Source organism: Rattus rattus, chromosome 11 (assembly GCF_011064425.1).
Source record: "Rattus rattus isolate New Zealand chromosome 11, Rrattus_CSIRO_v1, whole genome shotgun sequence".
Classification (NCBI taxonomy): Eukaryota; Metazoa; Chordata; class Mammalia; order Rodentia; family Muridae; genus Rattus; species Rattus rattus.
The window spans coordinates 34,083,400-34,097,377 of record NC_046164.1 but is presented as its reverse complement, the minus strand read 5'-3'; the positions used below and the strand labels follow the sequence as shown (position 1 = coordinate 34,097,377).

The 13,978-nt window shown below is 42.1% G+C and overlaps 1 protein-coding gene across 1 annotated transcript in view; it reads right to left on the bottom strand.

Moving 5' to 3' along the window:
• The window catches only part of Polr2b (RNA polymerase II subunit B), a 37,391-nt gene that overhangs the window by 8,850 nt on the left and 14,563 nt on the right, over positions 1 to 13,978 (bottom strand). The window contains exons 8-18 of the mRNA XM_032916037.1: positions 13,756 to 13,952; positions 13,530 to 13,649; positions 12,990 to 13,176; positions 10,492 to 10,635; positions 9,533 to 9,672; positions 9,328 to 9,439; positions 6,652 to 6,806; positions 5,460 to 5,658; positions 4,758 to 4,926; positions 2,013 to 2,109; positions 1,023 to 1,117 (exon numbers count right to left, since the gene is read on the bottom strand). Of these exons, the coding sequence (XP_032771928.1) occupies positions 1,023 to 1,117; positions 2,013 to 2,109; positions 4,758 to 4,926; positions 5,460 to 5,658; positions 6,652 to 6,806; positions 9,328 to 9,439; positions 9,533 to 9,672; positions 10,492 to 10,635; positions 12,990 to 13,176; positions 13,530 to 13,649; positions 13,756 to 13,952 (1,615 nt within the window). The remainder of the gene's footprint in view (positions 1 to 1,022; positions 1,118 to 2,012; positions 2,110 to 4,757; positions 4,927 to 5,459; positions 5,659 to 6,651; positions 6,807 to 9,327; positions 9,440 to 9,532; positions 9,673 to 10,491; positions 10,636 to 12,989; positions 13,177 to 13,529; positions 13,650 to 13,755; positions 13,953 to 13,978) is intronic.

Here is a 13,978-nt window from a genome sequence, read left to right as displayed (position 1 = left end):
AAGAATGCCTGGGTCCTACACATATATTATCCCACAGAAATCATGAACTATGCTAACCCCCCACCCCACTCCCAATACAGGGTTTCTCTGTATAGCCTGATTGTTCTAGAACTCACTCTACAGACCAGATTGGCCTTGAACTCAGAGATTAGAACTCAAAGATCCACCTGCCTCAGCTTCCCAAGTGCAGAGACTAAAGGCACGTGCCACCACCACTGCCCAGCCAAGTAGTGCATTTTAATTCCACTAAACACCAACTTAGTGCTACATAGAGCCAACCAATGGGAATACAGTAAGAGAAAGAACTTAGGGAAACAGAGGACACTACACCTTCACACAATACTATTAGGGGTCCATTTTGTTCATGCCTGCCAGCTATTCCATATTGTTGCTGTAACATGCCTGCCAGTCACTGACACAGAGAAGTGACTTGGCTCAAGGACATGCTGACCACATACCCTGTTTTGTTCTGTATGAGGTTTGCTAATCTTAAAGAAATTCCACAATGCTTTATATAGGGCCCATTGAATCAAAGGTCAATATGAATTGTTAAAACAGCTTAAGTCAGAGCTGATCACCCAGCAGCTCTTCCTGCACCTACCCTATGAGATCACTGTGGTTTACATGGTTGACACTGAAGAATGCTAAGAAGCTCAAAAGTTATGATTATAATACTCATGTTCTGTTATCTCAATGTCCTGAAATTCGCCTGTTCACCACCCATCCTCCATCCCCCTTACCTTCCCTCAGGGCCAGTCAGCTTGAAGGTCAGCTGACAGTACTTTGCCTGGTAGGACAACTGCTCCCTCCTTGCCCTTTAAACTCCCGCACCAGGTTTCTCCTATAAAAAGCCTGCCCTGAGAGCAGACTAGTACTGCAATTGGGCTCCTCAGTCCTTTCTGCAGCCCTGAGCAGTCAGTATCAAGGCGTGCACTCAAACCACTCCTGCTTAAAAGTGAGATCAGTGTTTGTATGGTTTCAGTGGCAATTCCTAGACCCCATGAGACGTCGCTGTCTCTTACCCTGACATGTTTCACGTGTAGGCTTCTCGAACACTTCTTCTTGATCAAATCCTTTTTTAGACTCTTGTTCTTTGTATGATCGGTAGAAAACAGACCTAAAAACAGAGTTCTAAAGATGATTCATATTTTCTTTCAGAAAAAAGGCTTAGATTTACAGCAACGGTGTTTGGCTTAACTGATATTTGAGAGGCAAGGTGAAACACAAAGCAGGCACAAGGATCACTATGTTCTAGGGTCAAGGTTCAGTTGTAAATAGGCTTTGCACATAGCATCTGACTCACACATGAGATCAGGGGGACCTAGGTAATTAAGTCCAGCCTCCTACTGACAGAAGTCCTCCTAACAGCCCAGAGCACAGCCACCCTTCGTCTGCTCAAGTATGCCCACGGAGGCAGTTTTACATGAAGCTGTGACGTCCACGCTTTAGTCCTAGTGCTGCTTTCTAGAATTACACAAGGAGAAAAAGTTCCCCTCTAAATCCCCGTGGTTCAAAGGACCTCCTTATGCTGCATGTTTAAGATTAATTGTGTGGTCAGTAAAAATGAGAAAAACGGGAAGCCAAATGTGGTAGTGCACATTTGTAATCCCAGTACTCAGAAGACTGAGGTAAAAAAGTACCACGAAGTCAAAGCCAACCTGGACTACATTGTAAGTTCAAGGCCAGCATGAACTACATAGTGAGACTGTCTCAAAAAACGAACAAGAATATAAATAAAACACATTCTAATTTTACCAGTAGTTATTCCAGACTTCTGTTTTTAATTTCTTCCTTAGATCTTTCTGTACTATCCAGATGCAATTACACACTTGCTTACAGTAGAAAATATCACATCTAAAACCCAAAGGCACAAGACTCACTGTCTGTAGCTGCATGGCCGCCAGCCAGATCTGCTTCCGGATTCGCGCAGTTGAGCTTATTCTTAAAAAACTTTATAAAAAAAAATGCAACCCACTACATATGTATTTCAACAAATTTGACCAAAAGCTGACCTGAAAAAGCCTCGATCCACAGCTGAACGATTCATGATAACAGAGTCTTCTTGATTATAGCCCGTGTATGATGCAATGGCCACAATTGAGTTGATTCCTACAACACATTCAAAACACACAGTAAAGAACCATCGGGGAAGCAGGGAAACCTATCCTTTCATTGAAACCCATTTTCTTCAATCATCTGTCACAAACACTTGGATGTCGTATCATGGAAATCGCTGCTGTCTACTCCTCCCTGAAGCTGTGTGTGAGGCAAATGCGCTGCTAACTTAACCTGAACCCGTCATTCCCAGGGAAGCCTTCCTTACTATCACACGTACCACATAACTCTGTGCCTTAAACAGAACGAGCTTTATTATTCTCATGACTCAAAGGTAAGAACATATGCCCCCAAAGTGAATTAGCCTCCTAATTTTTAATTTTCAATATGAAACCAACTCCACCCTGCCTCTCTCTGCATGCCACCACAGTGTGACACCATCTTCCAGGGCACAATTAATTCTTAGTAGCTGCTGCCCTAACTACTTTAGCGGACCTAAGGCTAGGTGTGGAGGCAAAGGTCTATCACCTGACACTCAGGGGAGGCAAAGGCATGAGGACCACATTAGCTCAGGAATATGAAAACAGCCTGGGCAACACAGGACCATCCCATCTTTAAACAGCATCGGGAAGGAGGAGAAGGGGGAGTGGGAGGCAGAGATCGGGCAGGTGGGGAAGGGAGGGAACAAGGAAAAAAAGGAAGACGGTGAGCCCACACTATGGCATTTGCTGTACAAGCCTGTCAAACTACGTCTGAGCCCAGAACCTATGTAAAATGGGAAGAACTGACTCCATAAAACTGTCGTCCGATCTATATGCATGGCACGGCACCCATGCAGTTATAACTAACAAGAGATTGATTTATTGTAAGGATCTATGAAGCCCAAAGTCGTATTCCCAGCACTAAGGAAGGGTAAGTAGGAAAGTCAGTCTAGGGTATATAGTGAGCCAGCTTGGGGCTACAAGAAACCTTTTCTCAAAAAAAAAAAGAAAAAAAAAGGAAGGAGGAGAAGGAAGATTGGTAACAGAATACTACAGTAAACTAAAGCATTAGAAAACATTCCAACTGAAGACGACACTACAAGACACAAAGACCTCACACACGGTCTGTGAATCAGAAGGATTAACCCTGGAGATGGGTATCCTACCAAGGAAAGCTGCCAACAAAGCCCCTAGTGCCACTCTGCAGGTACAGAGAGAGCAAGCACAAGAGACCTCAGACAGCAAAAGCAGTCCTGAGCATAAAAATACTGCCTGACTTCAAATTATACTGCAGAGCCAAAGTAACAAAACAGAGGACACAAACTACAGCTACCTAATTTTTTATTCGTTTTGTTAAAAACAGGGTCCATCCTGTAAACCAGAATGATCTCGTACTCAATGTGTAAACCAGAATGATCTAGTACTCAATGTGTAAACCAGAATGATCTCGTACTCACTGTGTAAACCAGAATGATCTAGTACTCAACGTGTAAACTAAGTTGGCCTTGAACTGCGAGAGATCTGGAAGCCTCTGCATCCTGTCTTGCTAACGTCCAGCTAGCAGTAGAGAGTTGATTCCTTCTCTAGCCTCTGTGGGCACTGCATGCTCGTGGTACAGATACATACATGCAGGCAAAACATTCACACACACAAAATTGGAATAAACAATTCAAGGACCTCAACATAAGACTCAGAAACTGTTACAGGAAAACTGTGGAGAGTACACTTCACCATATAAGCTTAAGTGTGGCTTTCTGAATAGGAAATCACTCAGGAAATTTGGCCAATAATTCCCTGCAAAGGGAACTGTCAATCAAATGAAGAAATGGAAGAACAGGAGAAAATCTCTGTAGCTCCACACTCAGTAGAGGATTTGAATCCGATCTAAAGAGACTAAACATTAAGGACACAAGCTGAACAGAGTTCTTAAAGAGAGAAATACGATGACTAGTAAACATTTGAGCGTTGAACACCACCAGACACCAGAATTATGGAGATTACAAGCACTCTGAGATTCCCTCCTGCTCCAGTCAGAAGGGCTATTCAAAAAACACAGGAGAAAATGCAGACGGGGATGTGAGAAAGAGAAACTCTATTTGCTGTTATCAGGAGTGCACCCTGGTACAACCACTGTGGAAATCAGTGAGATTTTTTAAAAGCTGAAAGTGTAACATCATATTTTAATAACCCATAGAATCCAATATCTGCTGTCCATATACTCATGGATGTGGGGCCATTCACTCAAGTAAGGTACCAATAGACACACCCTTAACAAAACCTGATTCTCCCTCTCAGGAGAGCCATCAACTCCAAACCTCCACTTTTAAAATAATACTCCAAACTGCTCAGGCTCTTTCCACACCATGAGAACAAGCTTCAGTCACATATGATGCTCTAGCCACATACACTGGCATGACCTAGTCCCACATCTCACGGGCTCCCAAATGAAGGCCTTTGCTCAAATTCAAATATCCCCTTTACCAATATCATTCCTCCATAAAAGCAGCTCTACCTTCCAAGAGGAATCAATCATTTTGACAGTGTACTTCAACTGGACTTTACACCTAACATCACCCTTTCCACACATCCATCCCCCTTTTAATTTCATTCATGTTTCCCACATTCTAAAGTCTGCAAAGCAGTCACTGTTGTGTGCGTTTTTAATCTTCCCCAGCCCCTCTCACTGAAGTGTCTTACGCACGGCAGGACAGCCGAGCATACCTGCTGGCAGCTCTCTAAACCGCAGATACTCCATAGACCGTGTAGTCACAAGGGGCTTCTGAGGATAGTAGAGGACGTGCGCCAAGGTGTCCATCCGCACGTGGAAGTTGGTGATATAAACTCCCATAGCCTGCTTGCCCATAGCAGACTGGTACGTGTTTCTAGGGGACTAACGGGAGAAACAAAAATAAAGACAATGAATTTCTCAGACAGGTAATAACCACTATGGCTTTCAACAAAAACAGGAACAAGAAAACTGGTGGTGAATGGGAAATGCCCCCCAGTCGGCGATTTGAACCCTGGCTGGCTCCCAGGAACAGCGCTGTTCCCAGAGGTTCAGGAAGTGTGGCCTTGCTAGTAGAAGCACATCACGGAGACCAGCTTTGAGTTTCGGGGCCATGTGCTATCCCCACCCTGCTCTCTGCTTCATGCTTTAGGGTAAGGATTACAGCTTACTATTCCCCTGCCTCTGCTCCTCCAGCACGGACTCTTATCTCCTCTGGAAGCAGACCCCAAAATAAACTTCTATCTTTAAGTTGCCTCTAGCCGTGGCATGTTATCACAGGGACAGAAAAGTGACTAATACACAAGGCACACAGCGGAGTCTGTAGGTGCTCACACCCTGACGAGATGCCATACTAATCCCTAGTACTGATCACTTCCCCGATTCTTTACAAATCACAAGACAGAACGACGACCAACCTGGTTATGATCAGGAAAAGGAATAATAGATGCACAGACGCCGAGAATCATTGACGGGTGAATCTCACAGTGGGTATAGGTGGAGCAATAAGCTACTTCCTTCTCCTGCAGATCATCTGGAGTCATTGCAAGCATCACGGTCTCCTCTTCCAGGGTGTCAATATACTCTACTACCCCGCTGGCTACCAGATCCTGCCAACTAAAACGTTCACTCAGTGTCATGAAATAACTTAACACAGAGTCTGCTGCTTTACAACTACTTCTATTTGTGTTTGTACTAACAAGGAAAGAATTCAGACATGACTGTTAACGTGAAAAGGCTGCCGGGCTATACACTATTAGGCTGCTACTCACCTTGTTTTAAACAGCTATACCTGTGGGCTCATAGTCAAGAGCACTGACTGCTCCTCCAGAGGTACTGAGTTCAATTCCCAGCATCCACATGGTGGCTCGGGGATAGGATCCGATACCCCCCTCTTCTGGTGTGTCTGAACACAGCTACAGTGTACTCACATACATGAAATAAATAATTCTTAAAAAAAAAAAACTATACTTGTGAAGTAGGGATGGAAAGTAGATAAAACACAGAATAAGGTCTGGTAGAATACATATATCCACCCATTACTCATATTTACTTGTGAAAAGAACATTATGAAAAAATTATGACAAAACCAGCAAATATGAAGTGAGAATGCTCACTCTTTTACTACATGTTATTTTACAATAGACTTACGATATTATTTAGAGTAAAATTTTAAAACAAGCTCATTTTTTCTAGCATATTTCTTATTTATGCCAGGAGTGGTAACACACTATCTATATTCTTTGTACTCAGGAAGTTGAGGCAAGAAGGATTTCACTGTGTGTTGCCTGGCCTAGACGGCAAGAATGTTCCCCCCAAAATATATTAGTCCCATTATATGGACATGTTCCACACCACACAGGTTATTTACCATTACATTTTAACACACCAAACACTTTCACACTTCAATACAAATCACGCAAGTCCACTGTACAACTAATAACAAAAACCAGGAAGAATAAATATGGCCACGGATGGTAGCACTCCTCCCAGCACCGTAAACTGGGCGGTGACAGTGGCTGTACAACCTTGGGCTTGCCCTGAAGACAAACGCACACTTTCCATCGCAGGTTCTGACTACACGTATTTTTCTCTCAGTCACCATCTTACCTGTAGTTGTTATATTCTCTCTCTTTCAACTGGTCAATGTGTCTCTTCTTCAAAAGAAGCTTTTGCTTTTCCACAATCAGAAGTGGTCTACAAATACGGCCTGCGTCTGTATAGATCCGAATCTCACGCTCTCGGATATCTCTGATCATAGAAACCTAGATAGAAAAGACAAAAAAAAAACCAATCTCACGATTTTCTTTTCTGATATGATGATAATTCAGCTAAAAATACAAGTAGCTGGGCCTAGTAGGGTTCCCTATAATACCGTCATCCAGGAAGCTGACCAGAGAGGTCAGTTGATCCTAGGTTAACAGCAGCATAGGCAAATCAGTAAGACTGCGCTGAAGAGGGCTAAGCTGTGGAGGGCTCTAGCATGTGTGGGTCTCTAGGTTTGCTCTTCAACAGTGTACACTTGCAAAAACAATTAATAATCTAAATAAAACTATTGCATTTAAGGTGACCCAAGCATCAAATGAAATAGATACGCCAGGTACTGGTGGAGCATACCTTTAATCCCAGCACTCAGGAGGCAGAGGAAAGACAGATCTCTGAGTTCAAGACCGCCTAGTGTACAGAGAGAGTTCTAGGACAGACAGGGAAACCCTGTCACAGGGAGAAAACAAAAAAACAAAAACAAAACCCTCAAAGCAAAAAGATAAATCTACCATAGTTAATCTATTATAAAAAGATGTAATTGTAAAACTCAGGAGTAGGAAAAAAATCTAACTTAATCTTAATTATTCCACTGAATAACATTAGAAGAGTATACAAGTCAATGTGAAAATGAAGAAAATATTCTTCAGTACCACAAACACAAGTACATAAAATTTTCTTATTTTAGATTTGTATGTTTACTACTTCTTTTGGCTCTGTCCTTGTAGTACTGGAGAATGAACCCAGGGCCCGGCTTATGCTAGGCAAGTGCTCTACCACTGAGCTACAGTCCCAATCCTTTAGTACAAATATTTCATCTGGCTACCTTCCAGTAACCTCCCTAGTTGCTCTTCTTAAACAGGATCCCTCTATGTAGCTCTGTCTAGAAACTCTTTATGCACAGCAAACTGCGCTTAAACACACAGATCCATCATCCCGCCTCCAGAATACTGTGGTTTTTGTAAAAGATGTGTCGGGATACTGCTGTCTGGTCCATACTTTCCCATTTATTCCAAAGCCTGACTTCATCACCAAGCAGACAAATGGCTTAAAGTCCACCTAGAGCAGCTAGCTACCAGCCACAGGTGATTCCTGAGTACTTCAAACATGACCATTCTGATTGAAATGAGCTACAAAAATAAATTTCATGGATTCAAAAGATTCTAATAGGGGCTGGAGAGATGGCTCAGTGGTTAAGAGCACTGACTGCTCTTCCAGAGGTCCTGAATTCAATTCCCAGCAACCACATGGTGGCTCACAACCATCTGTAATGGGATCTGATGCCCTCTTCTGGTGTGTCTGAAGACAGCGACAGTGTACTCACATATATAAAATAAATAAAATCTTTAAACACTCTTGAACACTATTAAAAAAAAGATACTAGTATACTTTTTAAAAAAGCAGTATACTAACATTTTTACATTGGTAAACATTTGAGATCTATCAATCAAATAAAATACAGAATTAAAAGTTATTTCATTTATTTCTGTTTTACTTTTTTTTTTTTTTTTTGGTTCTTATTTTTCAGAGCTGGGGACTGAACCCAGGGCCTTGAGCTTCCTAGGCAAGCGCTCTACCACTGAGCTAAATCCCCAACCCTCTGTTTTACTTTAATGTGACCACTGAAAAATTTTTTAATTGTATGGTATTTCTACTGCATGGCAGTGGTCTACAAACACATTCCTAGAAAATAAAAAATGCATTTTGGGAAAATATGCAATATAAAATTTATGAATAATAGCACTACAGAAATTGAAGTGCTTATATGAAAAGAAGTACAAAAAAGAAACTCAATTTTCAGTGACTTATCTTATTCTAATACATAATCTTATCAATAACTAGAATAAACTAATTTCCTAAAAGTTGGAAAATTAAAAACTGGGTCATACTTCCCTATAAAATTGCTTTTAAAAAAAATGAAATCGGGTTGGGGATTTAGCTCAGTGGTAGAGCGCTTGCCTAGGAAGCGCAAGGCCCTGGTTCGGTCCCCAGCTCCGAAAAAAAAAGAACCAAAAAAAAAAAAAAAAATGAAATCAAGGCCTGGTGGGTAAAGGTGCTTACCCTCAGGCCCGATGACCTGGGTTCAATCTCCAGAACCAACTTGACAGGAAGAAAACTGACTCCCCATAGCTCTTCTCAGACATCCACATGTGCACGTGCACACATACAAACCAAATAAATAAATAAATAAATAAATAAATAAATAAGCAAGCAAGCTTTTAAAAATTGTTCAAAGATAAATAAAAGGCAGGCAATGCCTTAACACGAAGTTTGGACTACTGACGATATAACTGACACTTCAGGGAAGTCCAGTTCAAAGGAAGATGTTGAGATGCAAAGAGTTTTCACTAACCTATGCCTTCCCCACACATCACGTGGATTACTCCGTTTAAGCTAATCCTAGATTCTTACTACTGAATTAGATATAGCTCAGTGGAAGAGCATTTGCCTAATATGAGTAAGACCATGGACCCAACTATCCACACTGTAAAGACAAGAAAAAAGGAAAAAGGAAACTCTTACTTCGGATACAATGATGTCCATCTGACGCCGTAATTTCCTGAGTGTGTTCATGAGTTGTTCCGGGTCTTTATGGATTCCAACCCAGCAGCCATTAACAAAAATCTTGGTTGCACTGTATGAAAAAGCAGAAGCATTCTTCACTCAGCAGTTCTACCAACTACAATCTGAACATAAACAAGTTTAAAAGAAACGCATCTGTACACACTCGGCAATAGCTGCAGGGGAAATTTCCTCTAAGTTTTCCATGCTCCATTCTTCCAAAAATTCCAAAATTGGAGAAGGTTGAGATCCAACTGAAATATAAGCCATGAGGGCTAAATTCTTCACAAGTCCTACAGCATGGCCCTACGAATAAGCCACATAATTATTAACATCAGTTTAACATGCCCATAAAAATTATCTTCTATAAACATTTACATGTATACATATTACTTTCCAAGAAAAGGTTATTTAAAAATCTTAATTTTAGGGGTTGGGGATTTAGCTCAGTGGTAGAGCGCTTGCCTAGCAAGCACAAGGCCCTGGGTTCGGTCCCCAGGTCTGGGAAAAAAAAAAATCTTAATTTTAAACCATGACATATAGGTAAATAAAAAAATTCCTTGAGGTAATTGTGCCATATAACTACTAGCAGACTTTGTAAAGATTCTTATCAATTATCAATCACACATTTCATTATGACATTTTTATATGTTTCTCTATAATATTTTCTTACAAGTAAAAGATCGACATTAAAGTTTATTTTTAATTTGGAGGTGGTGTGCACATGAGCACAAGGTGCACGGTAGCCGGAAGAGAACATGGAAGCACCTGGAGGTGGAGACACAGTAGTGTGGGCTGCCTAAATGACCTGACGTGGACCTTCTGCAAAAGCAGCATGTGCTCTTAACCCAAGCGACCTCTCCGTCACTGCATGATGTACTTGGTCATATCAGATCCTCTCTCCCCACTCTTGCCTCCCTCTCACTCCACTAATCCCTTTCTTCTTTCCAACTAGGAACCGACTTATTTTGGGTGGCCCACTGAGCTCCATGAGGGCTGGTTACGGCACGAGGTGGCCATATATACACTTCACCTGCGGCTACACCACTGAAGAGATGCCTCTCCCGCCTCCATCGCTGCTGTCGTCAGCACACTTTACCCTGGGCGTTAACTACAGTGCCTTACCTCTGGAGTTTCAGCAGGACACACCATTCCCCACAATGTATTATGCAACTGTCTTGGCTTTGCTAGCTTGCCATCTCTGCCGATAGGAGAGTTTAAACGACGCAGGTGAGAAAGAGTAGACGCAAAAGTCAGGCGGTTCAGTACCTAGAGAAGGAAGAGCACATCTTCAAAAGCCACCCCACAAAGCACATTACCACAGTGAGGCAGAGTTAAAGTTTCTGCAAACCCCGAGTACCTTTGTCTTTAACTTTTCTTGGATACTCTTGTTTATATCCATAATCTACCTGCTTTCCATTTAGCAGTGGGAGTACACATGTGACACATATTTCTAAGAAACCACATTAACACTGAAAGAGATTTTCTTTATTTTAAAATCACATTTATTGGCTGGGAGGGGACAAATGTGGCAATGAGAGGACCACTCGTGGAAGTCGATTCTCTTATTCTGCCCAATGGATTCCAGGGATCACGTCAGATTAGACAGCAAGCACCTGTACCCTGTGAGCTATCAAAGTGGTCCCAATTTTCTTTTGTCAATTATTTTATTCTTAACTGTCCCTTAGCCTGCGAACAGTAATTGGTACTAGTGAGTATTAACGTATATGATAGGAATTCATACCCTTTTATCCACAGAAGACACCACTAAGTCAGAACTTATCCCAGCACTTTCTCCAGGCAGAGGCCTCTAATCTAACAGATGCAAATACTAACTATAAATGTTCCCGGGACATTAATAAAGTAATATTTACACAGCCTCTTTCCCTGCACTGTGCTACTAGCATCTCTAAACTTTCTTCTACAGTTTCCAGAATTACTGAAACGGACTCATCTACATCACACTTACAAAATAGTAAACACACCACCACCAACAGATATTGCTCTAAAACACCTTCTCAAGGAAGTTCCGAGCACCTTTCCCATACGGTCACTAGTGCGGCTATGGCAACGCCATGCAGCCTCTCCCGCCTCAGACCACGAAACCACCAGAGCAGCTTCTTCACCCTGCTCTGCCTAATGAACTGTTACCACCTCACTAAAAGCTTTATGACCCACTTCTAGGAAGAACTGTTCTATTTTCCATACATTACAGAGTATTCTACCATTCAATTATTCAATCAGAGTCTTAAAAAAATCTACATATGCAACCAGAAAGATGGCTCAGTGGTGAAGAAACTTCCAGAGTTTGGTTCCAAGAACCCATGTCACAGGACTCAAAGCTGCCTATGACCCCAGCACCGGAGAATCTGACTTCCTCTCCTGACCTCCACAGGTACACACAACACAAGCACACATGCAGACACATGCACAAAAAATAAAATTTTGAAGTTTTTTAAAAACTATTTTCTCAATATTTCTCAAAACTTGACCTATATAAAACTGCTTTAGTCCACAGAAATAATCTAACTATTTCTCTTCTTGGATACTGTAACAATCTTCCTGCCAGCAACCTTAAACTTCTCAAATGTTTTTCTACATGCAGCCAAAAATGCTTGTACTGCTCCAGCAGAGGACCTAGGTTCCATCCCTAGCACCTACATGGCAGGTCACAAGCACCTTCCCCTCAGCCCTCTCCTAGGTTCAGTAGACTGCTGCACGCACATGGTACACAGGAACTCCCACACAGAGACCTGAAAACAGAAGCCAGGCAATGGTGGTGTGCGCCTTTAATATCAGCACTAGGGAGGAAGAGGCAGGTAGACCTCTGAGTTCAAGGCTAACCTGGTCTATAGAGTGAGTTCCAGAACAGCCAAGGCTTCCCAGAGAAACCCTATCTTTAAAAAAAGGAAGGAAAATATGTTTAAAGCAATAGAGGAGTATTGGAAGAACTACTTTTGTGTTCTGACCTAGGGTCTCGCCCTGTAGCACAGGATAGCTTCAAGTTTGAAGCTATCTTATTACCTAAGGTCTCCAGAGTGCTAGAACTATAAGCATAAGCCACCACGCCAACGTTAAGAAACACACTTTCAAACAAATAAAAGGCATGACCAGAGATTTTCTGGGTTAGTTTCTAAAATGGAGCTTTTGAGACAAAAATTTTGCAGGCACAGCTCTAATCCCAGGATTCTGGAAGTTGAGGCAAGAAGAACACTAGTTTAAGGCCAGCCTAGGCTGTACTTCATGACCCTGTTATTTCCCCTGCCCTATCCCTGTATTCAGACTTTGTCACATCACATAGTAATAGCAACAGCAGCAGCAGCAGCAGTAGTAGTAGCAGTAGCAGTAGTAGTAGTAGCAGCAGCAGCAGTAGTAGCAGTACTAGTAGCAGTAGTAGTAGTAGTAGTTTGCTATCTTGAGTTTCTAAATTGCAAACCAAAAACTTGACTCTCTAATTGCTAATGGGTAATTTAGGAGAAACTTTGTTTCATTATTTAAAAACTCCTAGTGATTTTTACATCTGACCAAGGAAAACAAAAATAGTCAGTCATGTTCACTGAAATGAAAGACTCCGCCAGCCCTGTAACTCTTTCCCGTGAGTGCACACACAGTGGCCACCTCACCTGCGACACTCCAGCTCTGGCTTGATGAGCTTTCTTCTGGTCACCCCAGTTCCCAGTGGCTAAAGAGTATTTTAGCCCATCGGATATGATCCTTGTCTTAATTGCCAACTCTAGGTTAAAGTCCTTTCCGCGGTCAATAAACTTCTGTGCATAGATCCGTACTTCTTTCAGCAAATTCTTAAACATGCTGTCAAACAAGATGGTGTTGTTGTAAACATGGGAAAGTCTCCAGAAGCACGCATCTTCAGCAGAGACGACAGCACCCACAAACAAGGCCACGGCAGTGTGCTAATACCACTCTTTTGGGGTTCCTATACCCTATATACACATGCAGTAGGGAGAACAACTACAATAAAGTGCTTGAGAAGGCTAAGATGACTACCGTCAGGAGCTGAGGAAATATGAAGTAGCTGCCGTGAAACCATAAGGACATGGGCACCTGTGCATAAGCAGGCCATGGTGGCCACCCTGGGCACTAGGGAAGACCCACCTGTAAAGGAAGTCACGACTCTCTCTACCATGTCACTCTGTAATCCTTACCCTCTAAATAAGAACGCAAGCAGAGGCCCAGCAAGATCCAATCTCTTGTTGCCATAGTGATCTCTGTCATCTAGTTCTCTTCTACCCAAGGCTGCTAGAAGTAACCTATGAACCATGTACCTGGAAAAAAGGAAAACACCTGATTTTTAGTTTTCCTTGACATCTCAAAACACAACTTACTCTATTTTAACCCAGCAAAGATCTCAAACAGTAAAACTCAACTTACCCCAAGAAATAAGCCTTTTTGGTCTCGCAGAAATCACTGACACCGACATGCGGAAGCATCTCTTTCTGTAAGACTTCTTTTGCATATTTAATTCTTTTCTCCTTAGTAACACCAGGCTTCGCCCCTCTTGAACCGATGAAGTTTAAGGCAACATTCTGCTCTTGGATGACAAATGCTTCATCGAGAGATGGTTTAACCTAGCAAATAGTCTACATTAAGCTTT